The following is a 27,432-nucleotide window of genomic DNA, read 5'->3' on the forward strand; positions in this document are numbered from 1 at the left end:
TCTTTTGTCCAGGTCTGGAATCCGGGGGTTTGGGACCTGGCGCAGAGCTCCCGGCCAGCATTGGAAGCCTGGCCTGCCAGCTTGACCACTTACCGGCCCCTGCGTCCAGTCTCGCGCATCCGGCTGCGGATGGATGGGGCTCAGATGGAGGCCCAGGGCAGAGACACCCACCTGGGTACACTCCTGGTTACTGATCTAGAGCCTTCCCAATTAGCACATGACCCCCCTGGTCAATAACCGAGAGGCTGCAATCAGATATTGCTACTGTCACTTTAAAGATTTTTCTGAGGTTGCAAGCTGTGCACACTAGCTCTTCAGCCTTGGCGAGAGGCGTGTTCTTGGGGCAGGGCTGACTATATCAAGAGGAACCCAATTCCTTTCCCCTTCAGGCACCCCCACCTGGAAGCTCTTAAAACTAAGGGAAAATATGAAATATACATACCTATATATATATATACATATATCTATTTATGCACATATTGGGGCCAATCTGATTTGCTAGTATTAGACAATAAACTATACAAGGAAATGTCTGATCTCAGTGTCTTTATTTAGCATAAAAGTGACCTTAGAAGAAGAGTTCAGGTTAGTTAGACAGCATCTCTGCCAGGGGACGGGCAGCTGTAGCAGCCTCCGGGCATCTTTCTAGCCGAAGCCCCTCCCGGGGAGGGGGCACCTGCCGGACAGGCTAGAGTTGGGGTCCGCGCTCAGCAGCTGAAGAGCCCCCGTGAGCTCCGCATTTGTATATTGTAAGTTTGTATAAAGCCAACACCGGAAATAAAATGGTTTGTACAAGTGGTGCGTGTCTTGCCCTCTGTGTCCACGTCTGCCTGTGGCTGGCCTCGGGGTTCATGGCCATTTACGGTGGGTCTGGGGCCAGGCCTTCCTAAGAGCAGGGCAGGTTCAAAGCACGTGGACCGCCACCCCCACTCCCTCTGCCCCCAGCTGCATCTCCCCCTCCCTCCCAGGCAGCTATCCCAGAGTTCTCGACAGAGTGCCACCTCCCTGCGCCCCGGGGATAATGCTACGCTGCCAACACCACAGTCATCTTCTTGGCTCGGGTGACCCCAGATCAAGGCTTGTGCTTAGGTCTGTATACCGGGGGCATCAGGCGCTCCGGGCCCTGGAACCTCCCCTGATTGGGTCTCCGAGGCTGAGGGTAGGACTGTAGGAGAACAGTCACTCTCAGCCTTTCTCAGTGACCACAATGCCCTGTATTTCTGCTGTAAGGGACAAGAAGGCATATGATGGGGGGGAGGGGGACAGAAAGGCCACTCCAATTCTTTGCATCCAGCCTCAGTGCCTTTGGTCCATTTCTCTTGGTAGGAACTCGGTGGTTATCGGTTATTGGCACTCCGTGTGAAAGACTGAACTAAAGCTTCTTAGTTTGAAATCTTTCTGTGAACAATCAGAGTCCAGAAGCCCCGTAAATTCTGTGGGGTCGGGGGTGGGGGGAGAACATGAACCCAGGACTGTGGCCGGCCCAGCTGGAGTGAAGCAGGATGTCTGGGGGGAGAGGGAGGTGTCGGTGGTTCAGGGAAGAGAAGAAAATTGAGAAAGAGGAGACGGCAAGGCAAGCTTCCTCTAGTTGCCGATTTTGCCTTGGGCTGGTTCTAATGGCTGATTTTGAATCCTGGACACCTGTCCTCGTTCCTAAGGGGCTAGTAGAGTTGGTACAAATAAAGTGACTATTTGGGGGACTTTGTAACATCCCGGGGAGCACTATAGACCCTGATATCCTTGGTGAATCGGGGAGAATTGGGACCAGATGTAGACTCAAGACCGAAGCCTTAGGGCTGGGAAGGCGTAGTGGAGAGCTTGTCCGTTTCGGGGCTGCCTCGGGATCTGCAGCCCCACCCAGGCCAGAGCCTCAGCTTGGAGAGGAGGAGGCATGTGGGAGCGCCACGGGCACCACTGTACCCACCAACAAGGCCGGTTCCTCTCCAGGGATGATGCCCACAGGACCCTGTCTGACCCACCTCGGGGCCCACACAGCCCTCAGAGGGAGCCAGGCTGGGGCTGTCAAGTGAAGCAGCAACTAGCAGAAGGCCCTTTCGGAGCGGTGCTCTGACTGTGCGGCCATTCATTCCTAAAGAGGGCGTGTCAGTGCCAGGAAGGAGCCGGGCTTCCACCTGCTGCTGCCGTGGAACCAGGCCACCTGCACCTCCCACCCCGCAGCCTCCAGAGAAGAACTGGCCCCACGTCGCTAAGACGGATTCCAGAGATGATGTCGGGCTCATCTCCTCGGCTCCTTGTAGCGCCATGAAGACTTACACAAGTCACTATGATCCTTGCGTCTCAGTTTCCTCATCTGTGATATGGGGATATTAATACCATCTTATAGAGCCCTCAGGAAGTTCCAATGAGAAAACAGAAGAAAAACACTGAAAGTTTGAATGCACCCGGTCAGCATGACTCAGTAATTGAGCATCTATCTGTGAACCAGGAAGTCACGGTTCCATTCCCGGTCAGGGCACAGGCCCAGGTTGTGGGCTTGATCCCCAGTGTGGAGCGTGCAGGAGGCAATCCATCAACGGTTCTCTCTCATCAGTGATGTTTCTGTCTCTCCCTTCCTCTCTGAAATCAATAAAAATATACATCTATTAAAAAATAAGTTTGAAGTCACTTACAAATGTCGGGGGTGGAGGATGCAGCTGTGGAGGTCGCTCAGCTGCCTGCGGGGATGAGGGGAGAGGGAGAATGTGTCCTGAGGTCTCTCCTTTGCTGCTAGATGTCACCAGGGCTCCTGCCGTTCAGCCCTCCTTCCCCTGTCCAATTCGACTCCTCCAGCCCAAGGCCCAGGGCACTCCTCCAGGCCTTGACCACGCAGCCAGGCCATAGGCTGAGGGCCAGCCCCAGCCTTCCAGGGCCTGCATCCTCCTCCCAGGGGTTGCCCATGTGAAGGGGCTCCTCTCAGGAGGGTGGGCAGTGGGCATCCGCACTGGGCCCGGCTCCAGTGCCCAGTGCTGCCATCTGGGACTCGGGCCAGGAGGGCCCAGATCCAGAAGAGTTTGTTCTGAGCTCACAGGTGAGCTCCATGGTGGGGAGAAATTCAACGCTGCTGTTTGCTCACCCCTGGGAGCAGTTTAGAACCACAAGTTCCGATGAGAGAAGTCTTCCATGGAAGAGTATTTGTTAGTGTACTCATAGCAGAAACATTAATGACAATAGTAATTGTTATAACTATCCGAGAAAATAGTTATAATAACAATGGCTCATGAATTGTGTGCCAGTGCCAGTGCCCGGTTCTCTGCCCATCGCATGAATTTACTCTGATCCTCGTCATAGCTCTATGTGAAAGGTACTGTCGTTACCCAAGGACCTCGGCCACAGAAAGGACACAAAATGTCCAGGTCTCAGGGACCTAGAATGAGGCCCGGGGTGCTCTAGAGCCTAAGCTCTTAACTTACCAGTGGTTTCTTTTCTTTTTTAAAATATATTTATATTGATTTCAGAGAGGAAGGAAGAGGGAGAGAGAGAGAAACATCAATGATGAGAGAGAATTGTTGATCAGCTGCCTCCTGCACATCCCCTACTGGGGATCAAGCCCGCAACCGGGACTTATGCCCTTGACCAGAATCAAACTTGGGACCCTTCAGTCCGCAGGCTGACGCTCTATCCACTGAGCCAAACCGGGTAGGGCAACTTACCAGTGGTTTCAATGAGGGTGACACCACCTGGAAATTAGCAGGGGGGGGGGGGGGGGCGGCGGCTAAGGGGGCAAAACTCTTGCTGGCGTTCAGTGGCGGCAATGCACAGGCAGATTTCCACACTAAGTCTTGGTCCTGTGTCCTGCACAACGTTATAACGTGCAAGGGGACTACACCAGCTTCCGTATGAGTCGTGCAATTCAGAGCAGTACTGAAGAGTTTTTATAAGCCTCTAAGTTTTTTATAAGTTTCATGAAAGCTCAATAAGTTAGGAGATGGTTATTAAGGAGCAGGCACTTAAATGGAATAAAGACGTTGTCTCAAAATTATTGAATAATCTACCGCCTGCATTGCCTACACAATCCATTCTAACGTTTCAGCCCTGTATGTCTGGTTGAAAATGACTCCAGTGCAGGAGGGTCTTGCTGAATAAGTGGACACTGAATGTAATATAAATATCTAACAGAGGAGATCTGAGAGAACCAAACAGCCTTAAAGCAAAGTTACTTGAAATGCGGGGGATCTCTTTGGATCTCTTGGATACATGTTTTTAGAAGTTATTTCCTATTATCGCTAACCTGTATATTTTTAAAGAGTTCGCAGCCCAGGAATGCACACCTATGTTGTCAGGATTGCCTGGGGAGTTGTTTGGGGGCGTTGCCTGTTGGTTTTTTATCTTCCTCTCATACTGTCCCAGGGCTCCACATGCAATTGCTTTGAACCACTTATCTCACCATTTCTCTTTCCAATCCATCCTCTATTCCCATCCCCTCTCGGAAATATGTGAGCTCCAAGGCCTTGAAGATCCTCCAAATGGAATTTTACCTGAACACACGGTGGCGTTTCAGGACGGAGATCTGTGTGTCTGTGATACGCCACCATTTCCCCATTCCGTGCCGTGACAGGGAGCGAGGACCAGCGCCTGGGCATTCACACTGCTTCCTTCTGCTCCACGGGGCCCTCCCTCACTTGCCTTGAATTCTCGTCCTACTTGATTTAGGTTCTATCCCTCTTTCTCTTTTTATCTGCAAGGACATCCGGTCTGTTCTTACCCACCTAGCATGCATTTTTATTCTAGTATTTACTCCCTGTTACTCTTGTGGGTTTGTTTTAAATTACATAGTGGCTCTAGTCTTCTGTTTTCTGTAAATTCGAATCTATTTATTATAAGCAGGTGCAAGCAATCTGCCTACGCCATTTATGTCTTCCGGTAAGTCTTGACTGTGCATTTATATACTGAGAGACATCGTGTTTTATTATACATTATTTCTCTTTGTTATAACTAGCTTTACTTGCATTTGTATAAAGGATGTCTGTAGATTAGCCATGTCATCTGTGGACTTCATTTCAGGGGAGAGGGGACATTCTAAAAGGGATGCTGGCTCTCATGGGGCTGAGGACCACTGCCCTACAGTGGGAGGAAGGTGTTCAGAGCTCCCCACCCCTCTCTCTTCAGGCCCAGAGGGAGGGAAGGATGCACCCGTGTTTGCCCATCTGCTGGGTAGACTGGAACCAGCCCTCCCGCAAGGCCAAATTCACCTTTTATCTCCCATAGCTCAACCCCACAGTCCAAAGCTGGGGAAGAGGAGGTGGAGCCCTTGTGTCTAACGCCCTCTGGCACTCCCAGGGGACCAGCAGCAACAGGTTTAACTCAGTTGCTTGGCGCCCCCTAGGGTATAGCCTGGGTACTAAGCGCAAAACAAGCCAACTATATACAAGATGAATTTCGTACTTTTCCAAAGCGAAACACAGATGCCAACTCTTCCCACACACACTGCAAACCCAGGCAGGAGCCTGGGCACCCCTTGGTCTCCGTTCTTTTATGTACAGTCCACCTTGTGCCGAGGACTAGAAAGCACTGAACTCGCCCTGAAGGCAGGGAGGTGGGGGGAGAGGGGACCGTGTAAGTCAGGTGGGATATGAGATGCTCCAGGGGGCCAGCCTGTGGAGGGACAGTGCCCCTGGCAGGAGCCAGGGGAAGGGAGCCTGTGACTTTCAACAGCCATTTGTGTGTGTGTGTGAGAGTGTGTGAGTGTGTGAGTGTGTGTGTATGTGTGTGTGTGTGGAGAGTTAATGATTTACCAGAGGCTCCTTTCACAACTTACCAAGGGTCAGCTTCCCTTGAGCATGTACAAGCTTGGATCTCGGTACTCCTCGCCCCGGCCAGCTTGAACCCAGGAGGCCCCCCCAGGCAGCCTGCGGCATGATCTCCATCACCGAATGGCAGAGTGAGTGTGGGGGGCCCTGCTGTGGGGGGCTGGGCTGGAGCAGGGCGTCTAGGCGAGGTGGGGGCTGAGGTGCCCCTCCCAGCTGGGATCTCTTTGTGGGAAGTCTGTGAGGTGACCTCTGGAGCCAGTGGCCCGGAGCTGCTGTGTTGGCATCCTCCGCGCAGCAAGGCCATGGCCAGGTGTGGCTCCTCAGCTGCCAGGGGCTGGGGGGTGGCTCCAGGCCCCCAGGAAGCCAAAGGCTGGTGTTGGGGGAACTGGCAGGTTCACACTCCAGTTGGTGCCTTTCCACTCGGAGCCCTTAAACCTGGGGTGCTGCAAAGGTGGACCCAGGAGGCCGTTGCCCATTCAGACATCTTTCCCCCCAAAACTCTCCTAGGGTCTCCTATGGCCCTAGGTCCCTTCCTGCCAGAAAATAAACTCAACACCGCTCCCCAAATCCCCATATCCTCACTCCTAAACCATCTCTCCCTCTCTTTGGAGTGAGCAGTGGAGTAGTCTGCAGGTCTGGGAGGCGTTGGAACTGGTTCCGTGAGTTTCATTCGGGGGAGTTACTTAAAGCCTCTGAGCCCCAGTGTTTCATCTGTGACCTGGAGGTAACACTCATTCATTCACGGAGCAGATGTGTCTCCTCTTGTGCCACGCGCTGTGCTGGGCATAGAGTACACAACAGTGAGTGAGCATACTTATCCCCACTGACAGCCTAGAGTGGGGGAACAGGAGCTGCTGGAGGAGGCCAAGGTGGCAGCAGCGACCTGGTGGGAAGAGACTGATGCTGGGTCTGTTTTGAGGAAACTGCTGAAAGGATTCGCTGATGGATTGGATGCGGAGTGTGAAACAAAAAAGTCAGGAATATTTTAACCTGAGCAACTAGAAGGTGTGAGTAGGGGAAGTGGGCATGTTGTTGAGTTTGATGCGCTGGTATTAGGCATCCAGGTGAGATGTCAAGTGGGTAGCCAGGTACAGGAGTCTGGGACAGAGAGGGGAATTTTGGAGCTGCCCACATAGAGATGGCATTTAAATGCACAGGACTCCGTGAGATCATCTCAGTTTCCCAGCCTCCCCACCACTGACATTCAGGGGCAGGGTAAGTTGGTTGTGTTCTCTGCCCTGGGCATTGTAGGATTCTAGCAGCATCTCTGGCCTCTACACACTGGATGCCAGGATTACACTCACATTCCCAGTTGTGACCATCAAAACTGTCTCCAGTCCTGGCCGGATGGCTCTGTCTGGCTGGGCATCGTCCCGCTGCGGGTTCAGTTCCCAGTCAGGGCACATATCTAGGTTGTAGGTTCGACTTCCAGTTGGGGCATATACAGAAGGCAACTGATGTCTCTCTCTCACTCTCTCTCTCTCTCTCTCTCTCTCTCTCCCTCTCAAATCAGTGGAAACATAGCCTCTGGTGTGGATTAAAAAAAAAAAAAGAGTCTCCAGACATTCCCAATGTTCTCTGAGAAACAAAACCACCCCTCCCAGTGGAGAACACCTGGCCTTCGTATTTCTAAAACTATAGAGAGAAGAAGGCTGAGCCCAGTGGCAAGCCAACATTTTATTAGACCAAAATGTGCTAAGTCTTATGAAGAATGTGCTGAATTTTATGAAAGAAAGAATGAGGGAACCAGATTGAGGTCGGGAATGGAGAGCGGAACAGGTCTCCCTGCGGGGCTGGCATTGGCGTTGAGACCTGAAGGATGAGTACCAGAGGGAGGAAACTGTGTGGACGCAGGCCTGGCAGCAGGAGGCTCGTCCTGGGAACCAGGTGTGGTTGGAGTGTGGCGGGCGAAGGGGGCAGGGGCAGGAGATGAAGCTGGACCAGCAGTCCTGGGCCACTCCATGCAGGGCCGTGAGCCAAGGAAATGGGTGTTTCGTCTTAGCCCAGGGGGAAGCGGGGAATAGGACTGGATGGTATGCTCTCCAAGATCCCTGACCGCCGTGTGGAGGAGGGATATGAGGGAGGCGGGAGTGAAGCAGAGACTAGCGGGAGAATGTTGGTGGGTCCAGAACAGACATGAGGGTGGCTTGGAATTCGGTAGCAAGAGTGGAGAGAAACAGCCTGGTTGGTGTGGCTGGGTTGGTTGGGTGTCATTCTGTGCACCAAATATCAGGTCACCAGTTCAACTCCCAGTCAGGGCACATGCCCGGGTTGCGGGCTCCATCCCCAGTAGGGGGTGTGCAGTAGGCAACCAATCGATGGTGTTTCTCTATCATTAATGTTTCTATCTCTCTATCCCTCTCCCTTCATTTCTCTCCCCCCATCTCTCTCTCTCTCTCTCTCAATCAATAAAAACTTTAAAAAAGGGAGTAGTGACTGAGGGCATAGTAAGGAGACTCAGTGGTGGCTGCAAGCTGCCCATTGGGTGGTGGTGACATTTGTATTCATTTGAGGAAAACCGAGAGAGGTGCAAGTTTAAGGAAAGAAGATCAATAGCTCGGTTTGGACCTGTTGAGTCCAATAGGCCTTGAAGAGAGAGAACCACACAGATTTGCTACGTAAGCAGCTGAACATGATTTTGGAAGCTCAAACTCATTATTTAGTTATTTACTTGGGCTATATAAATAATAATAAATGTAATATATAGGAAAGGCCAATATCAACATTGTCAGTGCACAAGTGATATTTACAGACATGGGAATATGTGAGAAAAGAGAATGAGACATGAACTTGAGCCAAAGCCCTGAGCCATTAGAATCCCAAGAGAAAGAGACAGAAGTGGGAGGAGCTGGCCAAGGAGCTGTGGTCAGACAGCAGGACGAAAACCAGCAGCAGGCTACCATGGGATCAGCAGAAAGGCCACTTCAAGAAGGGAGTAGCCAGCTGCTAAGGTGAGGACTGACCCCTGCCCGTTGGATTTGGGAACCTGGACATCACAGGTGGCCAAAGCAAGAACAATTTCTCTGGAGGAGTCTTGGGGGGTGGGCGGGGGTGGAGGTGGATGGGCTGGGTTGATGAAAGGCACTTTTTCTGGAGCCAGAAGCCAGGCTACTGGGATCAAACCCTGGTCTGCCAGCTGCTGGGCGCCCCTGGGCCAGTGATGTCATCTCTGAGTGTTTCCGTTCTGTGTGTGAAGTGTGGCTAACCGCGTCCCCACCTCAGAGGCAGCTATGAAAATTAGACGCGTTCACAAGACTTAAAGTGCTTGGACTGTGCCTGGCACCGTGTGCTGGTTAGTGTTAGTGGTTGTTACTATTCATCACTATTGGTCACTTTCTCTCCCCATTTTCCTCTTTCTTCTTCCTGAACAATTCAGTCCTAAAGCCGTTAGGTAGAAAGGGAGGTGGTGCCCACGGCAGGTATCAGAACCCTCGCCAGGTGGAAGGAGGCTCAACTGAGGTTGGCCTGGTGCCAAGGCAGGGCAAGGAGGGTATCCTGGCAGCGTCAGGTAGGGAGTGGAGAGGAACTGAAGAGTGGAGGAACCTGGCAGACACCACCTTAATCACGAGGTCAACGAAACATCACCTGCTCTGGCCAGTGTGGCTCTGTTGGTCGAGCATTGCCCTAGGCACCAAAAGGTTGCCGGTTCGATTCCCGCGGTCAGGGCACATGCCCAGGTTGTTGCGTACAGGAGGCAAGGGACCAATGTTTCTTCTCACATCGATGTTCCTCTCTCTCCAAAAAAATCAATAAAAACATGTTAAAAATGAAAAAAGAAACATCATCCGTAATGGGCCACATTGAGAAGAACACAGCATCCCATCTTGTTGATATTTCTGCAGAACCAATAACTAGTCATGTGCAAGCATCAGACAAGCCCAAATAGAGGGACAGATACCAGGGAACTGGCCCAAATCTTCAAAAGTGTCAACGAAATGTCAAGGGAAGACTGAGGTCCTATTCCAGACATGACAGACATAAAGCCAAATGCCACACGTGGCTCCGAACTGGATCCTTTAGTTAAAAATGCTAACAACTGATGAAAGGTAAATGTGGTCTCACTTTAGGGGGTAGCAATGTGTCCGTGTTAATGCCTTGGCTCTGACGGTTGTATCCTGGTAAAGGAAAACCACGGAAGTCTCCAGGGGCGATAAGAGAGCCTGTGGCAGCTACTCTCAGATGATCCGGGTGGGAAAATGTTGTTGTATTGTACTTGCAACTTTTCCGTACCTTAGTGAATGGAGAGAGGTTGGGGGGAGGGGGGATGAGAAATGAATGGTGTTCCCTGGCTCCCAGCCCAGCCTTGGGCCAGAAGGACCTTCCACCTGCTTCAGGAGACACTACTTCCCTTCCGGGAGCAACAAGGACCTTGCCCTGGGCGTCAGTGAGTGCGAGCTACCGGGTGGGGGTGGGGCCAGCCCAGCTTGTCTGCAACCTTGCAGGCCGTGGGCTTCTCTTGGCAGCCGCTCTGGAGCTGCAGGTTGGGGTGGTTGCTGAAGAGGGCAGCCATGCCCTAGCTGATTTAACTCAGTGGCTAGAGCATCAGCTCGTGGACCAAGGGGTCCTGGGTGCGATTCCAGTCAAGGGCATGTACTTCAGTTGCAGGCTCGATCTCCGGCCCTGGTCGGGGCGTGTGTGGGAGACAACCAATTGATGTGTCTCTCTCACATCGATGTTTCTCTCTCTCTGTCTCTCGCCCTCCCTTCCACTCTCTCCAAAAATCAATGGAAAAATATCCGCAGGTGAGGATTAAGGCAGGCATCAGCCTGCCACGACAGGGACACCTGAAGCTGGTCTATCTCTGAGGGCTGGGTGGTCCCTGCTTCTCATTAGGACTCAGTGGTTCTCAACCTTCCTAATGCCGCGACCCTTTAATACAGTTCCTCATGTTGTGGTGACCCCCAACCATAAAATTATTTTCGTTGCTGCTTCATAACTGTAATTTTGCTACTGTTATGAATCGTCATGTAAATATCTGATCTGCAGGATGTAGTTTCATTGTTCGCGACCCACAGGTTGAGAACCGCTGCTAGGTGATGCCCTGGAGAGCCAGGCCTCCCTGCAGTTACGGGAGCCTCCCCTGGTCCTTTGCTCCAGCAGGGGGCGCGCTGCCCCTCTGTCTGGATCCTGTAAGGCTGCGGACACTTCTGTCACTCCTGGTGACATGCCCCCCACAGCCCCGCCCTGGGCCATGATCATGTCCCAGGAACTTCAGGAGCGACCCCAGATGGTAACTGAACTGAAATTGCTAAGCGACTGCAGGAGAGACAGAGGGAGGTCTGAGGCCTGAGTGAGAGAACAGCTTCCGACCCTTTTCTGTGAGGTTTGTGTCCGCGGTGCAGTGTCCCCCTGAACACTGGGGGCACCACGCGGCCCGAGGAAGGCTGCCCGCGGCAGGAGCTGTGGAGTGGCACCGGTCCTTCAGGAATCGCGGGGGACAGTTAGGAAAGCAATCACTATGTAAACCAGCACATCGCTGTAGGGGAAGAGAAGTATAATGTAGGAGAAAAGGCAGGGTGTGAATCTGAGAAACTTGGGCGGTTTCCACGAAATGAATAAGAGGCTGTTCTTACGTGTTTACAGGATGAACACATGGATGTTTTAACAAAACAAAAGGAAAACCTAGTAAAATATTCCCATTGTGTTTCCACACCAAATACATCCCCCCGGGGGAGATAGAAGCGCAGGATGGTTGTCAGCGCCGGAACCAATGGCGTATTTTTGTGGCAGGTGTAAGCTGAGACCAGATGTTCTTATAACCGGCATGAAAACGTAAATGCCTTGGCCGTTCGGATGAAAGAACAGGGCCGTGGTCTTCCTACGTAAAACCATCGTGGCAAAGCAGAGGCCCTTCCAGCCCTTCTCGAGGACAGAGCAATCACACACAGGGAAGGACAGAACACAGCCTTCGCCATGGCCCACGGAGGCTGCCCTGCCCGGTGTCCCGGGCCCTCAGAGGTGGGATTCAGACAGGCATTGCTGAGAGGGGGGCGGAGGAAACAAGCCCAGATAGACCCGGGGGCTGGTCAGCAGCAGGCGGACTCGGCCCTCAGTCCGGCTGGATTCCCGGCAGGCGGACATTCCGCTGACAGATCCGGTGGTGGCGCTGGGCTCTAACAGAATCCGGCTCTGCCGAAAGGGAGACCAGCAAGACTGGCGCTTCTCTGGATGATAAATCGAGGGCGGTTTATCATTTGAACGATAAATCTCATCTCAATCTTTGAAAAAAGATCTTTTGAAGGAGCCCTTTGGAACTGGTCCTAACCCTCTGAGGTCTGTCTGGCTGAGGGTTTGGTTCCAAACCTTTGCAATAAAGCAAGTCGTAACCTTTGTGCTGGTGGAGGTCTTGCCTTCAATTTAAAAAAGAAAAAATCTACAAAGCACAATAAAATGAGGGACGCCTGTACACTGAAAACTACAAATCGTTGCTGAAAATGTTGTAAAAGACACAAATAAATAGAAAGACATCCTGTGTTCACGGATTGGAAGATTTAATGTTGTTAAGATGTCAGTACTGCACAAAGCAATCCACAAATTCAATGCCATCTCTATCAAAATCCCAATGGTGTTTTTTGCAGAAATAGAAAAATCAATGTTAAAATTCATTTGGAACCTCAAGGGATAGCGAATAGCCCAATTAATCTTGAAAAGGAAGAACAAAGTTGGAGGTTTCACACTTACTCATTTCAAAACTTAGTACAGTCCTGACCAGTGTGCTTAGTGGTTAGAGAGTCGGCCCTGAAGGGTCTCAGGTTTGACTCCCAGTCAAGGGCATGTACCTGGGTTGCAGGTTTGATTCCCGGCCCTGGTCAGGGCGTGTGTGGGAATCTCTCTCACTCCCTTCTACTCTCTCTTAAAAAAACACACACACAATGAAAAAAAATATCCTCGGGTGAGGATTAACAACAACAACAAAAAAAAGCCCACCTTATTACAAAGCTCCAATAACCAAGACAGTGTGGAACTGGCATAAAGACAGACAGACAGACAGACAGACCAATGAATATCATAGGAAGCCCAGAAGTAAACCCCGGCATAAAGCACCAAATGAACTTCAACAAGGGTGTCAAGGCCGTTCTGTGGGAAAAGGCTGTCTTTTCAACAAATGATGTCAGGAAAACTGAGTATCCACAGGCAAAAGAGTAGTTCATTTTAGCTCAAAGTGAGCGCTAAAACTATAAAACTCGTAGAAGAAAACATAGGAGAAAAGCTTCATGACGCTGGATTCGACGATTTCTGGGATATGATACAAACATATCAGCAACTAAAGAAAATGATATAAATTGAACTGCATCAAAATTAAGAACCTCTGGGCATCAGAGAACACAATCAGCAGAGTAAAAAAAGACAATCTATGAAGCGGGAGAAAATATTTGCAAAGTATATATCCGATAGGGGGTTATATCCAGAATATATAAAGAACTCCTTCAACTCAACAACAACAACCTGGTTTTTAAATGGCAAAGGACTTAAGTAGACACTTCTACAAAGAAGATATACACATGACCAGCAAGCACGTGAAAAGATGCTCACCATCACCAACCATCAGGGAGAGGCAAGTCACAGCCACCGTGGTACCGTCTCACACCCACTAAGATGGATGTTGTCAAAAACAAAACAGCCCCAGCCAGGCGCTCCATTTATTGGAGCGTCGTTCTGTACACCAGAAAGGTTGCGGGTTCGATCCCCTGTCGGGGCACGTGAGGGAGGCAGGCGATCGGTGTTTCTATCTCACATTGATGTTTCTTCCTTTCTCCCTTCCCCTCTCTAAAATCAATAAACATGTCCTCGGATGAGGATTTTAAAAATAATAATAAATAATAAAAGATTTAAAAAACAAAAATACCAAGTGTTGGTGAGGATGGGAAGACATGAAGCCTTTGTGCCCTGCTGGTGGGAATGTAAGATGGAGCGCCTGCTATGAAACGCGGTATGGTGGTTCCTCAAAAAATTAAAAATAGAACTACCACTTGCTCCTCAATCCCACCGGTGGGTACATATCCAAACTATTGACAGCAGAGTCTCGAAGAGATATTGGTTCCCCCGTGTTCATGGAAGCTTATTCACAACAGCGAGACGGTAGAAGCAACCCACGTGTCCATCCGCAGATGATTAGACAAACAAAATGTAGTACGTGCGTCCAGTGGAATATTCCTTCAAAGGTAAGGAAAGTCTGACTGACACACGCTCCAGCACGGATGACCCTTGGGGACATCGTGTTATGGGAGATAAGCCGGTCGCAAAATGGCAAATGCTGTGTGATCCCACTTCTCTGAGGTCCCCAGAGCAGAGACAGAAAGTAGGGTGGCTGGTCCAGCGGCCATGGGTGGAGGAATGAGCAGTTAGTGTTCGATGGGTACAGAGTTTCAGTTTTGTCAGATGAGTTTGGGAGATGGATGGGGTGATGGTAACACAACAATGCGAATGTACGGAATACCACTGAGCAGGACACTTACAAATTATCAAGATGGTACATGTTATGTGTATTCTATCACGACTTAAAGTAAAATTTCAAGTTAGTTTAATTTAAAAATGAAGCAATACAGCCCTGGCCGGTTTTGCCCAGTGGATAGAGCGTCGGCCTGCAGACCAAGGGGTCCTGGGTTTGATTTCGGTCAAGGGCACATGCCTGGGTCGCAGGCTCGACCCCCACTATGGAGCATTCAGGAGGCGGCCGATCCATGATGTTTCTATCTCTCTCCCTCCCTCTCCCTTCCTCTCTGAAATCAATAAAAATACCTTTAAAATGAAGCGAGACAATGAATTATCATTTGCTGACTCTCAGAATGGCAAAGATAAGTAAAATGAACAATTCTGTGTTACGCGTAGGGTTTAAGAAAAAAAGGAACTTCATATCCGGTTATTGTTACAACTCTTCCTGAGGGGAGCAATCTGAAATATGTATCAAAGTGTCCAAAATGCAGCCCTTGACCCAACAAGGGCCTTAAGGTCCTGCACTTGGGTGCTGTCCGCGCTGCCTCTGAGCAAACTCCTGCAGCTGCATAGAGCGACGCCCTGAGACGCCCTGCCACCAGGAGGCGCTGCCACGCAGGCCTAGCCTTGGGCAGGACTGCAGGCCACTGTGGCCGCAACCAGAGGCTCGGGATGGGTGGTGGGGCCTAAAGGCAGCCGCTGCAGGAGGGAGGGAGGAAAGGGAGCAGGTGGCGGCTGGGGTGTGGACTCCAGGAGGACAGATGAGCACACTACCAATCGATGACTTCTGTTTTTCCAAACCAGGGTGACAGGTGTTCACCGGGAAGGCGGGGCAGGGGCAGTTAGGAGAGGAACGAGACAGGAGGGCCAGCCTCTTGAGAAACAGGCAGGACAGCTGGTGGTTTCCGGGCCCTTTGGGGCTGGTGGCCATGAGCTGCCAATGGTCCCTTGGCTGAGTGTGGCTTGGGCATCGGCAGCTCCCAACCGCACGTGGGGGAGCTGCAGCCACGCAGAGGGCTGTTTGGAGGACAGAATGCCGGGAAGCGCAGGACTGCACGGCCGTTTCCAGGAGCTCAATGTACTTCTGTGCTCATTCTTCCTTTCCCATCCCATCATTCCCCCGAGCACAGAGCTCCCCCGAGGGCACCTGTCCAGGGGTCACCGGGAAATCCCAGGCCCCCGCCTCTCCCCAGAGCCCCTCCCACCATGGCCTCCTTGCCTGTTGCAGAGATTGGCGTGGGCATCACCGGCTTCGGAGCCTTCTTCATCCTCCTTGGAGTGCTCCTGTACTTTGATTCCGTGCTCCTGGCCTTCGGAAACGTGAGTGCCCCTGCCCTGCGGACCCTCCCAACCTCCCTGAGGTCTCTACTCCTGGGGTCAGCCCTAAGTTCCTTCCCGTGTGGCCGTCCAGGGTCAGGTGCCAGCAGCCTGGACCGGCAGGGTAGCTGGGGATGGACAACAGGCCCTGCTGGGCAGAGAATCCGAGGACCTGGATTCTCATGCCAACTCTGGGTGAGGCTGGGAGGGGTGAGACACTATCCCTCCACTGGACTCCCACCAGCTAGGGGCGGGGGTGTCCCACGAACACACACGCCTGAGGACGTAGGCAGAGGTGCGGCAAAGTCACCACGAGACAAAAACATTGCATCTGAACGGGTGCTGGTGTGTGTGTGGGCGGGGGGGGGGGGGGGGGGGGGGGGGAGCGTACCCAGCTGGGGAGGATGAGAAGGGGTTTGGGAAGGAAAGTGTGTGGGGTTGGTGAAAGTGCTCTCAGGTGGACGGAACATGCTGGAAGGAATTGGACAGGAGCCTGGGCACTCTTTGGGGATCATAAGGAGCCACACTGAAGGCGGTGGCAGGGCCAGATGCCAGAGGGACCGGAGTGTCATCCCACGGGCAGCGGAGCCCTGCCGGTCCCATGCGGCTTTGGGTACAGCCGCCTAACCTATGCGGGCCTGGTGTTCCCCTTCCGACCGTGGAGAGAATCTCACTGTCTATCCCAGCTTCCCTGGGAGGAGTGATGAGAAATGCAGTAGATACGAAGCACTGGTTGGGACCCAAGAAAGTGGTTGAATTGGGTGAGAAATTAGAGAACAGCCCAACTTCCCCTTGTGCAGCCCCTGCCTCTGGCCACTTTGGTTTCCAAACAGCTCAGATTCCTCAAGGCTCCGTAATTTTGCTACAAGGCTGGGTCACCCTCTCTGAAACCGACCCTCCTGCCCCATGCGTGATGGCGGCTCCAGGCCTGACCGCTGGCCCCCAGAGAGTGGGGGAGGCTGGCCCCTGGCTCTGGGCGGGGGGCTGGCCCCTGGCTCTGAGGGGGGAGGCTGGCCCCTGGCTCTGGGCGGGGGGGGGGGGGGGGGGTGCGGCTGGCCCCTGGCTCTGAGGGGGGGAGGCTGGCCCTTAGCTCCAGGGGGGGCGGGGGCTGCTTGAACTCATGCTCCTCTTCCTCCCCCCCCAGCTGCTGTTCCTGACCGGCCTGACCCTCATCATCGGCCTGAGGAAGACGTTCTCCTTCTTCTTCCAGAGGCACAAGTTCAAGGGGACCAGCTTCTTCCTGGGGGGTGTGGTCGTTGTGCTCCTGCGCTGGCCCCTCCTGGGCATGTTTCTAGAAACATACGGATTCTTTAGCCTCTTCCGGTGAGTGCAGATCCCGTTCCCCCCATGGGCCCCCGGGCCTCTGAGTGGCTGAGAGCAGCCCACCAGGTGTGGGTGGCGCGGCCAGTGGGTGTGCAGAAGCTGGATCTGCCCTGCAATAGATGGGAGCCATGGAAGGATTGGAAACGGGGAGGAGGCCCGGGCCAGTTTGGCTCAGTGGATAGAGCGTCAGCCTGCGGACTGAAGGGTCCCGGGTTCGATTCCAGTCAAGGGCACATGCTGGGGCTGCAGGCTTGATCCCCAGTAGGGGGAGTGCAGGAGGCAGCCAATCAATGATTCTCTCTCATCATTGATGTTTCCATCTCTCTCTCCCTTCCTCTCTGAAATCAATAAAAATATATTTTAAAAAATTAAAATAAAAACGGGAGGGGCATGGGACAGACGCTTGGAAAGGCCCCTCCAACAGTCGGTTGAAGGATACATTGAAGTGACTGGCACACACTGAGCACCTGCTGTGGGCCCAGCACGGTGCCTGCCACCAGGGAGCACACGCAGGGCTCACTCTCGAGTTGAATGACCGCGGTGGGAGGAAGGGCAGTGAGCTGACATTTGCTAGGCCCCAGACATGCGCCATCATAACCTCACTTTGTCACCTCCACCGCCCGTCCTGGGCTGTTTCCTGCAGATGAGTAAGCCGGCACTCAGAGAGGCTGCCCCTGCCCGGGCCGCACAGGCAGTGTGCAGAGGATCTGACCTTGACCCCCGCACCCCCACCCCGTCCCTGGCTGCTGGCTCCACACCCCTTGGCCCGTCGGTGCCAGCCTGGGCCTGGTGAAGGGCTGGGTGGGACTCAGTGGAGATGTGTAGCCATTGTCAGGGCCAGAATGTGTCCCACTGGAAGCAGGACCTGGGACAGGCCTTGAGGGATGGGCAGAGGCTAAGAGAAGACTGGAGGACACCCCGCGGGGAGGAAAGGGTCCTGGCAAGGTGGGCTGGCAGGACAGACACCCCGTGTCCCTGTGACGCTGTGGAGAGAGCAGGGGTGGGATGGGGGTGACGGGGGCTGGAAGAATCATGGTCCATGGAATCATGGGAAGGGGCTGGGGTCAGGAGCCCCAGCATTCCCACAGGAACCCTCATTTGCTCAGAGGCCTTGAAAGCACCCTGATCAGCCTGGATGCCCCGACCTCACAAAGGTCATGTAGCGTGGCCTCGAGAAATAAATTTTCTCCCGCATGTTCTGCCATCCATGTAGCTGATGTTCAGTCATTTGCTCAAAGTCAAATATATAAGGGGCACCTGCTCTGTGCCCAGTGTGTGGCCGGGTCTGGGGACACGTGTTAGACAGGGAGGCGCCTCCTGAGGACTCGCAGGGCGTAGGAAAGACAAATGCATCCTGACAACCGGCATTCAGACCGCTTACCGAGAGCTGGGGACTGTGAGCAGGGCCACTGCAGACTCAGCCGTTCAAACCCAAAGTCACCTGGACAAAGGCACCTACCAGCAGCATTGCGGGGGACTCGGAGCGGTGAGAGACCTCGGGGGGCCGGGGGACTGCAAGAATTTCCGCCCAAGAAAGGGAAAAATTCAGGCAGAATTCAAATGTCTGATCGCGTGCCCTCTCCGCTCCACACAGGGCTCCCTTCCCACATCAGCCTCGGTGCCTCCAAGCCCCCTGTCTCCCCAGCCAGGCCCCGTAGGGTGAGAGTGGGAGGAGGCTGAGGCGGGAGGGAGAGCAGCCACGGGCACAGCCCCCACCAGCCGGCCCTGCCTGGAGCCCAGGGGACCTGGAGCAGGTGGTGACACCCAGTCTGGGGAGAGGACAGTGACAATAATACAAACAAACATTTCCTGGGCATTTCTTCGTGTAAGGCCCTAGGACATAGGTACTATTATCAACCCCGTTTTACAGCTGGAAACAGACCCAGAGAAAGTAAGGAATCTGCCCTGAGCTCACACAGTGCTAGCGAGTGGCAGAGCCAAGATCGGCTCCCAAGGAATCTGACTCCAGGGACTTCATTCTTTTTTTTTTTTTTTTTTATTGATTTCAGAGAGGAAGGGAGAAGGAGAGAGAAATAGAAACATCCACAATGAGACAGAATCATTGCTTGGCTGCCTCCTGCATATCCCACACTGGGTTTAAGCCCCCAACCCAGGCATGTGCCCTGATTGGGAATCGAACCATGACCTCCTCAACGCTCACCCACTGAGCCACACCGGCTGTGCTGGGACTTCATTCTTAACTATTCCACTTGGCTGCCTCTAAAACACTGGAGGGGGATGGGGGGGGACCAAGCCTGCCCCCAGTGCCTAGGGGCCCACTCTCTTGGGAGCCAAAGTTGGAGCCTGTCTGTGGACCTCAGTCTTGCTGCCCTCTACCACCTCCCCCCCCACCCCCCCCCACCCCCCGCCCAGGCCATCACTGACCCCTCCCTCCCCCCTCTGTTCCTAGGGGCTTTTTCCCTGTGGCCTTTGGCTTCCTGGGCAATGCCTTTAACATCCCCTTCCTGAGTGAGGTAAGTGCCTTGTGCATGTGGCTTAGTGGTGAGACCCCGGGGGTGGCGGGAGCACATGCAGTTGGGAAAACTGCTGCCCCAGGTACAGTGGACCCGCCCCATCTCCCCCTGCACTCCCTTCCCCAAGCTGGCCTGCCTCCGCTCCTCTTCCCCGCCCTGCTCCTTCTCCATTTGACAAAGGCCCTTGAGCAGCTGTGCCTAAGACAGTGGTCGGCAAACTGCAGCTCACGAGCCACATGCGGCTCTTTGGCCCCTTGAGTGTGGCCACAAAGTTTCAATCGCACTGTACGTGCGCGCCTGCACGTGGTATTTTGTGGAAGAGCCACACTCAAGGGGCCGCAGTTTGCCGACCACTGGCCTAAGGAATAGGGATAGAGGAAGGAATGGGGATAGAGGAGGGATGGGGATGGAGGATGGTGGCTATGAATAGCTCTTGATTATAGCCAAAGAAACAGACACTGAGAGTCTAGGGGACCCAGCCACAAAGTGCCAGAGCTTTCTGGGGAGCTGGCTGAGTCTGGCCCCGGACTGGAGAGGATGTGTGACAGCTAATGACAGCAGGGAAAGCTGTGGCAGATTCTGTCCTCTCCTTGGGCAGGCGTGGGCAGTGGTCCCCAGAGCCCCCCGCCCCCCGCCCCCCGCTCTTTCTCGGAAGCATCCGATAGAATATGGGCTCTCTGAGAAGCCCAGCGAGGCCCTTCAGCCAGCTCCCGGCACGCCCGCCAGCTGGGCACATCCCTGCAACCCCCTCTCCCTATCTGCGCTTGGCACAGCTCCCACCTCAAGGCCAGCTCCCTAATAACCCTGATATTGAGTCTGCTCTCCACCCTTTGTCTGGAGTAATGACTCTCGGCTCCCACAGCTGTACCGGAGGTTTCAAGGCTCCAGCTCAATGGTCTGAGCAGCAGAGATGAGCTCCTTGAACTTGGATCGTTGGTTGAGGGGGCTGGAAAGGAAATGGGGCCACCGTCTCAGGCCTCCCTCCTGCACTGACTCACCTACCCCGCACACCCGGGCCTCTCCGAGTCCAGAAGGAAGGATGGCACCAAGTGACTGACCTCGGATTCCCAAGCCAACGCCAGAGGCCGTGGGCATTGTTGGGAGCAGAGCTCCAGGGCCCCACAGAGCTCGGGCTGGGGCTGGGACCACACCCCGCTCTGTAGGGGAGAAAAAGCAAAGATTAAATCCCACGCTGTGTGTGTCTGACACTCGAAGTCAGTGTCTCGGGCCTGTTAAGTCATCTCCTGACTCGGGGCATCTCAATCTATACAGCAATGGGCAGGCCTGCTCTCAGCGGCTCATTTGCATCCTGAGGAGCGACAATGTGTGTGCAAGCCCCTGTTTGCAGAAGGCATTAGACAAGTGACAGGTAGAAATCCTGTCCTGGCAGGAAGTGCTTCTCGGGCCGTAGGTGGATGTCTGCTTGGGACACCCCCCCAGGCGGAGCCTGTGCCGGGAGAGCTTCCTGTCTGCGGATAGAGAGACAGCCTCCGCCTTCAGACAGCCCTAGTCTGACAGAAGGAAGAGGCTCTGTCCCAGGAGCCCCTGGTCCAAGGATAAAGACCATGACTGCAGGCCCAAGAACGAGACCAGAGTCCCCGCAATGTACATATAGGGTGCCCCCCACAATGTGTACACACTTGAGCAGCTGGTAGCCGTCAATGCAAATGAACTGTATTTTAACAAACACTGCCTTCGTGGTTATTCACAGTGTGTGTACCCATTTGTGGGGACACCTGCATGTAGTAAATGTCTTTGAGGGCCCTCTGTGTCTGTACTGAGCATTAAAGTGGGTACTGAGGGGGCAAAGGGAGGGGGGTCTGTCCCTGCTTCCATGGAGGAGCACAACAGTTACAAATGCCATCATCACGGGTGCCAAGCCCCGAAGGCGGGTCCTGAGAGCAGCGCCTTCTGATTTGCTGTTGCCTGAAAGTCACTTCTCACCTTCCCATAGCACTTCCCAGGCCCGGCCATCTTAAAGCGACCATGTGTTCTGTGCCCTTAGCTGCCTACAGGTGTTACCCATCTGACAGAGTTAAATCCATCCCAGAGCCCTGAGCTGAGCGCGTGCTCAGTCACTGTTTGGGGAAAGAAGGAAGGGAGGGAGGGAGGGGAAAATGAAGGATCCCCGCTCCTGCGCCCAGTTGCAGATTACAGCCCAGGAGGGAACCCCAAGGCCAGCTGGCAGATCTGGGAGCACTCAGGGATCTGGAACCTCTGGTGCCACTGTGCCCGTCTCCCGCCCTCCTGCCTTCCATGCTGCCCACTCCACACTGGGCGTGCCACCCTGGGTGTGCGCGTGGCTCTTGTCTGGAGGGGGAACTCTTCATGCTGACCCCCCACCACACGCCTCCTCACACAGGCCACTTCCACCGTGATCAGCGCACAAGGGTCTCCTGGTGAGCGGGTCTGGGAGGAGCAGGAGGAGGATGGGAGAGAGAATCAGAAAGCCGGCCTTGGAGGTTCTGGAGGGGGCGGGGGAGGCTGATTCTAGTCGTGACTGCCAGGGGGTGGGAGCAGCAGTCTGCTCTCTAGGGGGGTCTGCAGAGGAGGGAGAGGGAGGCCAAGGGGCCAGTGCCTGGAGACGTCACCTGGGCTTGATAAAAGGGGCGGGGATGTGGTCAGGGCGCAGGCAAGAGCGAGCCCAGCTCCCCTCCCCGCCGGTGTTCACCCACCAGACACCCTACGGAGCTCCCACCCGGGACCCAGGACGGAGCCAGGTAGGTGTGCTGGGTGTCCACGCTGGGGCGGGGGGGGCGGGGGGGTCTGCCAGGCTCACAGAGGCTCCCCAGACGGGAGCAGGAACTCAGTTCCAAGACTGACTGACTGATGTGTCCCGGGCAGGGGAAGTGGGGCTGGTGGGGCCTGATTACAAGGCCGGCCAGGTTATGGGCGGATGCCTTGATTGGCACTTTATTTGTGAGGCCCGGACCCTCTCAAGGACTCCTCTTTGGGCAGGAATTGTTGCAAATCGTTGTAATTACTGCGTGAACTATGTGGCTGGGATTGGGGGCCACAGAGCATTTAGGGAGAAGGTGGGGAGCCCCTCAGGGCACATGGGTGCAACAGGGCTCCTCTGAGCTCCTTCTCCAACTTATGGATGGCAAATACAAACCCAGCCAAAGAGCCTCTCGCACTGCTAGGAGGGTCCCCCCAGGAAGGAAGCCCCCCCAACTTCAGAAGCTTCCCAGCCAGGCCTGGGATTTCTGCTACTCGCTAGGCTCAAAAGCGGGTGAGGGAGCCACACAAAATGTACCCCCAGGGGCCAGCCACCGAGGGCCCTTGGAAGCTGACGGGTTTTTTCCAAGCAATTCATTTCACGTGTGTGAAGAGTTGAGCAAAGGTGTGTGTGTGTGTGTGTGTGTGTGTGTGTGTGTGAACGAGCAGCAGGAAACGCAGAACTCTAACTTGGCACCAAGGTAAGTGCTGGGAGGAGACGGTGGGGAGAGGCCAGGGGAAGCACACAGCCTGCCCACTCCTCCCTCCCTCCCTCCCCACCCTGCTCCTGCGGAGCAGCCAGAAGGCTCCATCTGAAGTCTCCACACATTTCTCTCTGTCTCAGACCCTCCCTTCCGGGGTGAAGCCCCTGGTGGCCCTTCCTTAGACTCCCCGCTTTCTCTCTCTCCAGCAGAGCCCCCCCTCCTGGCAGGCATCTGCCTGACTCTTGCTCAGGAACTCAGCTCAGGGGCCACCCCCTGCAGAAACCCGTCTGGACCCTCCAGGCCTGGCTCCCATAGGCCCCCAAAGACCCCTTCATACTGACACACCTCCAGCCTATCATTCACAGTGTTGTTTTTAAATGGTCTGCTTAGGACTCGGTTTCTTGTCGGAGGACTCCGGTTTCTTGAGATGGGGGTTGAGGGCTTGCAGCAACTCTGTGTCTTAGCACATCTGTGCACCCTAGCCCCTGTGTCTTAGCACCAGTGCACCTAGCAACTTACACAGCACCCAGTCCGTACTCAAGAAATGATTTCCAAAGTAACCTGGACCCTGTGCACCCACAGTCTGAAGCCACACAAAAATGGTTTCACACTCGTCTCTCTAATGAATGGATCCTGCCTCTACTCCCTGCCCTTCAAGGCAGGTGCAGAAGGCCATGGTCTGGGTTCCACAGAATCAGAGTCTGCAAGTGTAAGTGGCCATCTGTGGGGACATTCGCTGGCCAGTCGGACCCAATGGTCCTATTTTACAAGTGTCGCACTAAGGCCAGAGATGGGGAGGACTTGCTCCCGTCTCGTGGGGAGGGCGGGCATAACTGGGGCCAGATCCAAGGACTTCGGATCCCATTTCAGGATTCTTCCCCTCACGCCATGCTTGGGTCCTGGAGGGAGCAGGAGGGAATGGGGAGTGGGGGTTGAACAGAGGGATTGATGGGGCTGGTGGGCACACGTGGGCCCCTCACTCCACCCCAGAGTGGCTCAGGGCCTTAGCTCTGGCATCCACACCCTTTTGGCTCCACCTGCAGCTCTACTGCCTCCTCATTAGTTTGTTTTTAATCATGTTTGCTGGACAACCTCCAAGTGTCTGATGACTTTTTCAAAGAGAAATTAAGACTTGGGAGCTGGAGGAGATGGGAGGGGGCAGGAGAGGGTAAAGGGAACGAGGTTGGAGTGAGGGTCAGAGTGAGTACACAGCTCCTATCCCAACAGCCAACGTTCTGAGGTCAGTTCCATGCCTACCCCCTCAGAGCCGACAGAACACGAAATGAGGAGACTCGCGATCTGACAAGCCAGGAGAAGGCTTTTCTCCTCCCTGAATTCGAGGCAGTAAGACCACTGAATGGCGGTCTTTGGGCTGTCAAAGGCCACGAGAGAGCAAGACGACTGCCTTCCCTCCTCGTTCATGAGAAAGGGAAAGAATTCCGTTTCTATGACAGCAGGAGGGAGATGGGCCAGGTTTGAGCAGGCACGTGCTAACAGGGAGACTGGAGCACAGAGAGTCTGGGTTTACGCAGAGCTCAGCATGGAGGGAAGTGCCAGGCTCCAGGGAGAAGGTCAGCACCTCCGTGTCCCCCGTGAGGTGGAACCCCTTGGCCCTCTTCACTTCACCCCTCCCTGCTCACTCCTGCACAGCATTCTCGCCCCTCATTTCTCCAACATTTCTCTCGAGCAAACCTGAGATTCTGGCCACTTTCCAACCTGAGCCATCCTGCCCCTCCCACCAACAGGGATCTTTCCTGCCTTCCCCTGCGTCCTCCGGGAAGCCCTCCCTGATGACCCTCACCTAGAATGAGTTCCGCTCTGACTGTCCTGTGCCAGTGGTGTCAGGCCCATGTCCATGGCATGTCTGTTTGGACTCAGCCCTCCAGTGGGGTCTCCAAGGGCAGAAGCTGCCTCCTCCCTTCACACTGGCTCTGCCCCGGCACCCAGCCCAGACCTGGGCCTGACCTCGTCCCTCCTCCCTCTCTCTGCCTCGGTCTCAGGGCACCTCTAGGGCCTGCACTTCTCACCAGGATGAACCTACTGGTTTCTTGGCAGCTGACGCTTTTCCTCTGTGCCATCTCCTTCAGGGACACATTAGAAGAGGTGGCGCCAGTACAGAATCCAAGAGCCACAGGTACGCTTGTCTGGGGGAAAGGCTGTTTGCAAAATGAGACTTACCACACTTTTCAGATGCTGGGAAGATCTGGGAAGGAATTTACTATGCAAGTTTCTTTCATCAGAGACTCCAGTCCCTTGTTGGGGACTTTGGGGGAGGGAGGGCGGGGGAACCTAAACAAAAGGACAAATCCTGTCAACCTTATGCAGCGGTTCTCAACCTGTGGGTCGCAACCCCTTTGGCGGTCGAACGACCCTTTCACAGGGGTCGCCTAAGACCATCCTGCATATCAGATATTTACATTACGATTCATAACAGTAGCAACATTACAGTTATGAAGTAGCAACGAAAATAATTTTATGGTTGGGTCACAACATGAGGAACTGTATTTAAAGGGCCAGGAGGTTGAGAACCACTGACCTTATGGGTTAGCTATGGTACTGATGAGCTGGAGAAACTGAGGCCCAAAGATGTAAAGACGCTTCCAAACACCGCAGAAGGCCAGCAGGTGCGGAGCTCCCCGAGGGGGCGTCTCTGAGGGGCACAAGTAGGGAGTTGTGCTGTAACGCTGCTTGGTTCAGCTTTCTGGGCAAGCCGGGACCGCGCTTAGCCTCTCTGGACCGTAGTTCCTCTGGCTACGGGACTCGGAGCATGGAGCGTCCCTACACATGCGCCATCACTGTGCCCCTGAACTATCCCAGCCCCGGAAGAACGCAGCCCCCAGTGTCCAGGAGTGTGTTCCCTCCTGGGGTCAGATGTCCTTTCTGGGTGAAAATAACCTCACCACTGCCCCAGAGGCAGTGAGTTCGTTGGCTGTTTTGGGAAAAGACTTTAGGTGAGGCCACAAAAGGTCGCCTGAAAAGTGATTCTACTGGTGGGATAGCAGGTGTGACGGGAAGGAAGCCTTCAGCCCTTCCCACCTTAGCCAGGCCCTGGGACCTCCTAGGAAGATGGTCACTAATTCTGAACATGCCCACCTCCTCCGAGGTCCGCTAGGGCCTTGAGGAGTGGGCCCCAAAGCCAAGCAGCGCTCACCCACTTACACACCAGGTCTCATTCCCACTTGTCTCTTGCCGCAATTGGCTGGGGTCACTGTGTACTCAGGGCTAGTTGCAGGATTGCATGTGAAGTGCCTTCCAAATTAGCCTTGTTCACCCTCAGTATGAAGAGGAGAGATCACACCCACCTGGGGGCGGTGCCCCAGAGGAGTTTCTGTTTTCGCTGAGCCCTTGCATCGCTTACTTAGGGAGCTACAGTTATTGGGAGCTGTGGGGGCACATGGTCTCAGCTCCACTTTCTTGATTTCTGAAGCTACCAGCTTTTCATTCGTTTTTCTACCGTTAACAAGCACTTACTGAGGCGCTATTATGTGCGAGGCCCTGATTCAAGGGCCCTGAGAGGTGAGATGAAGGAGCAGGGCCCCCACCTGCCCCGAGGACTCACAGGCCCTTTGGGGAGCTGGATGCAGAAACCCGACACAGGACCCGGCTGAGAGCCAAGCGGAACCTCTAGCAAACACCTTAGTTCTTTATTTCCAGGCCCCACCCTGTTTGGTTCCTAAAATGAAGTGATTTCACATGAAAGGTATTGCAGATAATTCTGGAAACCATTTGAAATCAACGCTATGTTGAAAGAGGGGGGAACCAATGGCCTAACCCACCACGCTGAGATGCTGGTGCTCCCAGCCACCCTTGAGCTCTGAGCTTCCTGGCGGCCAAGGAACAAAGGGAAAGACTAGGGTGGTCTGCTAGAGGATGTTGATAGGTTCGCCCGGCCTCACGCCATCTCTCCCTGTGGCTCTGTCCTAGGCCAGCAGCTCGGCCCCCTGTCGCTGGGGGTCGCCAGGGAGCAGAGCCGGCGGTGCGCGGCCCCTGCGAGCGAGGAGGGGTCCAGGCCAGCTCTGTGCCAGCCGAGCAGCCGCTGGAGGATCCCTCCCCCGCCGCCGGGCAAGGCGCTGGTGCGGCGGGAGAAGGACCTGTCTGCCTTCAACTGGAACTCCTTCGGCCTGCGCTATGGCCGGCGGCAGGCAGGCGGGCCGCGCCCCCGGGGGGCGCCCAGGGACCAGGGACGTCCAGCCACGGACTGACCCGAGCTCTGGGCACGCGGGGCCGGAGCGGGGCCGGGCAATGGGCAATGGCAGGAGGGCGCCTGGGGTTTCCGCCCTGAATCAATAAAGGAAACGCTGCCAACTCATCCGGGTGCGATTGATTGGGGGCTAATTTTTGCAACGCGTTCCCCTTCTCTCCTCAATTGGCTCTTCAGCTGGTTCTAAGCCGGCTTTACTGTTCGGCTTTACTGTTCGAAAGGGCAGTGCTTTCCAAACTAGAGGCGGGGAGGGGCCACGTTGCTCTCCCCACACACACCCAGAGCAATGCTTCTAGCGCATGCGCACGTGTCCCCCCCCCCCCCCCAAAAGAGTGAAAATTTAAAAAATAACTACAGAGACGTGCAAGTCGGATGCGCCTGGGTGCTTTAGCAATATCACATTTCTGGTCCAGAAGAAAGAGCCGTCTATGAGCCAGTAAGCAGGCCTTCGCCACAAACCACATCTGCAGACGCCCTGACCTTGGACTTCCCAGAACTATGAGAAAGCAGTGTTT

General features: G+C 54.4%; 2 protein-coding genes across 2 annotated transcripts; both read left to right on the plus strand.

Moving 5' to 3' along the window:
* Positions 1–5,770: 5,770 nt before the first annotated feature.
* Positions 5,771–20,508, plus strand: GOLT1A (golgi transport 1A). The gene is made up of 5 exons (XM_070396018.1): positions 5,771–5,878; positions 15,409–15,500; positions 16,642–16,820; positions 19,231–19,294; positions 20,157–20,508. Exons 1-5 carry the CDS (start codon positions 5,854–5,856, stop codon positions 20,193–20,195), a joined length of 399 nt encoding a protein of 132 aa, XP_070252119.1. The 5' UTR covers positions 5,771–5,853; the 3' UTR covers positions 20,196–20,508.
* A 4,239-nt stretch (positions 20,509–24,747) lies between these two features.
* On the plus strand, positions 24,748–26,918 carry KISS1 (KiSS-1 metastasis suppressor). Its single transcript, XM_070397132.1, has 2 exons — positions 24,748–24,850; positions 26,641–26,918. The coding sequence occupies exons 1-2, from the start codon at positions 24,748–24,750 to the stop codon at positions 26,916–26,918; spliced, it is 381 nt and encodes a 126-aa protein (XP_070253233.1).
* Positions 26,919–27,432: the final 514 nt, after the last annotated feature.

This window comes from Myotis yumanensis, unplaced genomic scaffold (genome assembly GCF_028538775.1).
Source record: "Myotis yumanensis isolate MYYU_CA2020_CCGP unplaced genomic scaffold, mMyoYum1.0.hap1 SCAF_17, whole genome shotgun sequence".
Lineage (NCBI taxonomy): Eukaryota > Metazoa > Chordata > Mammalia > Chiroptera > Vespertilionidae > Myotis > Myotis yumanensis.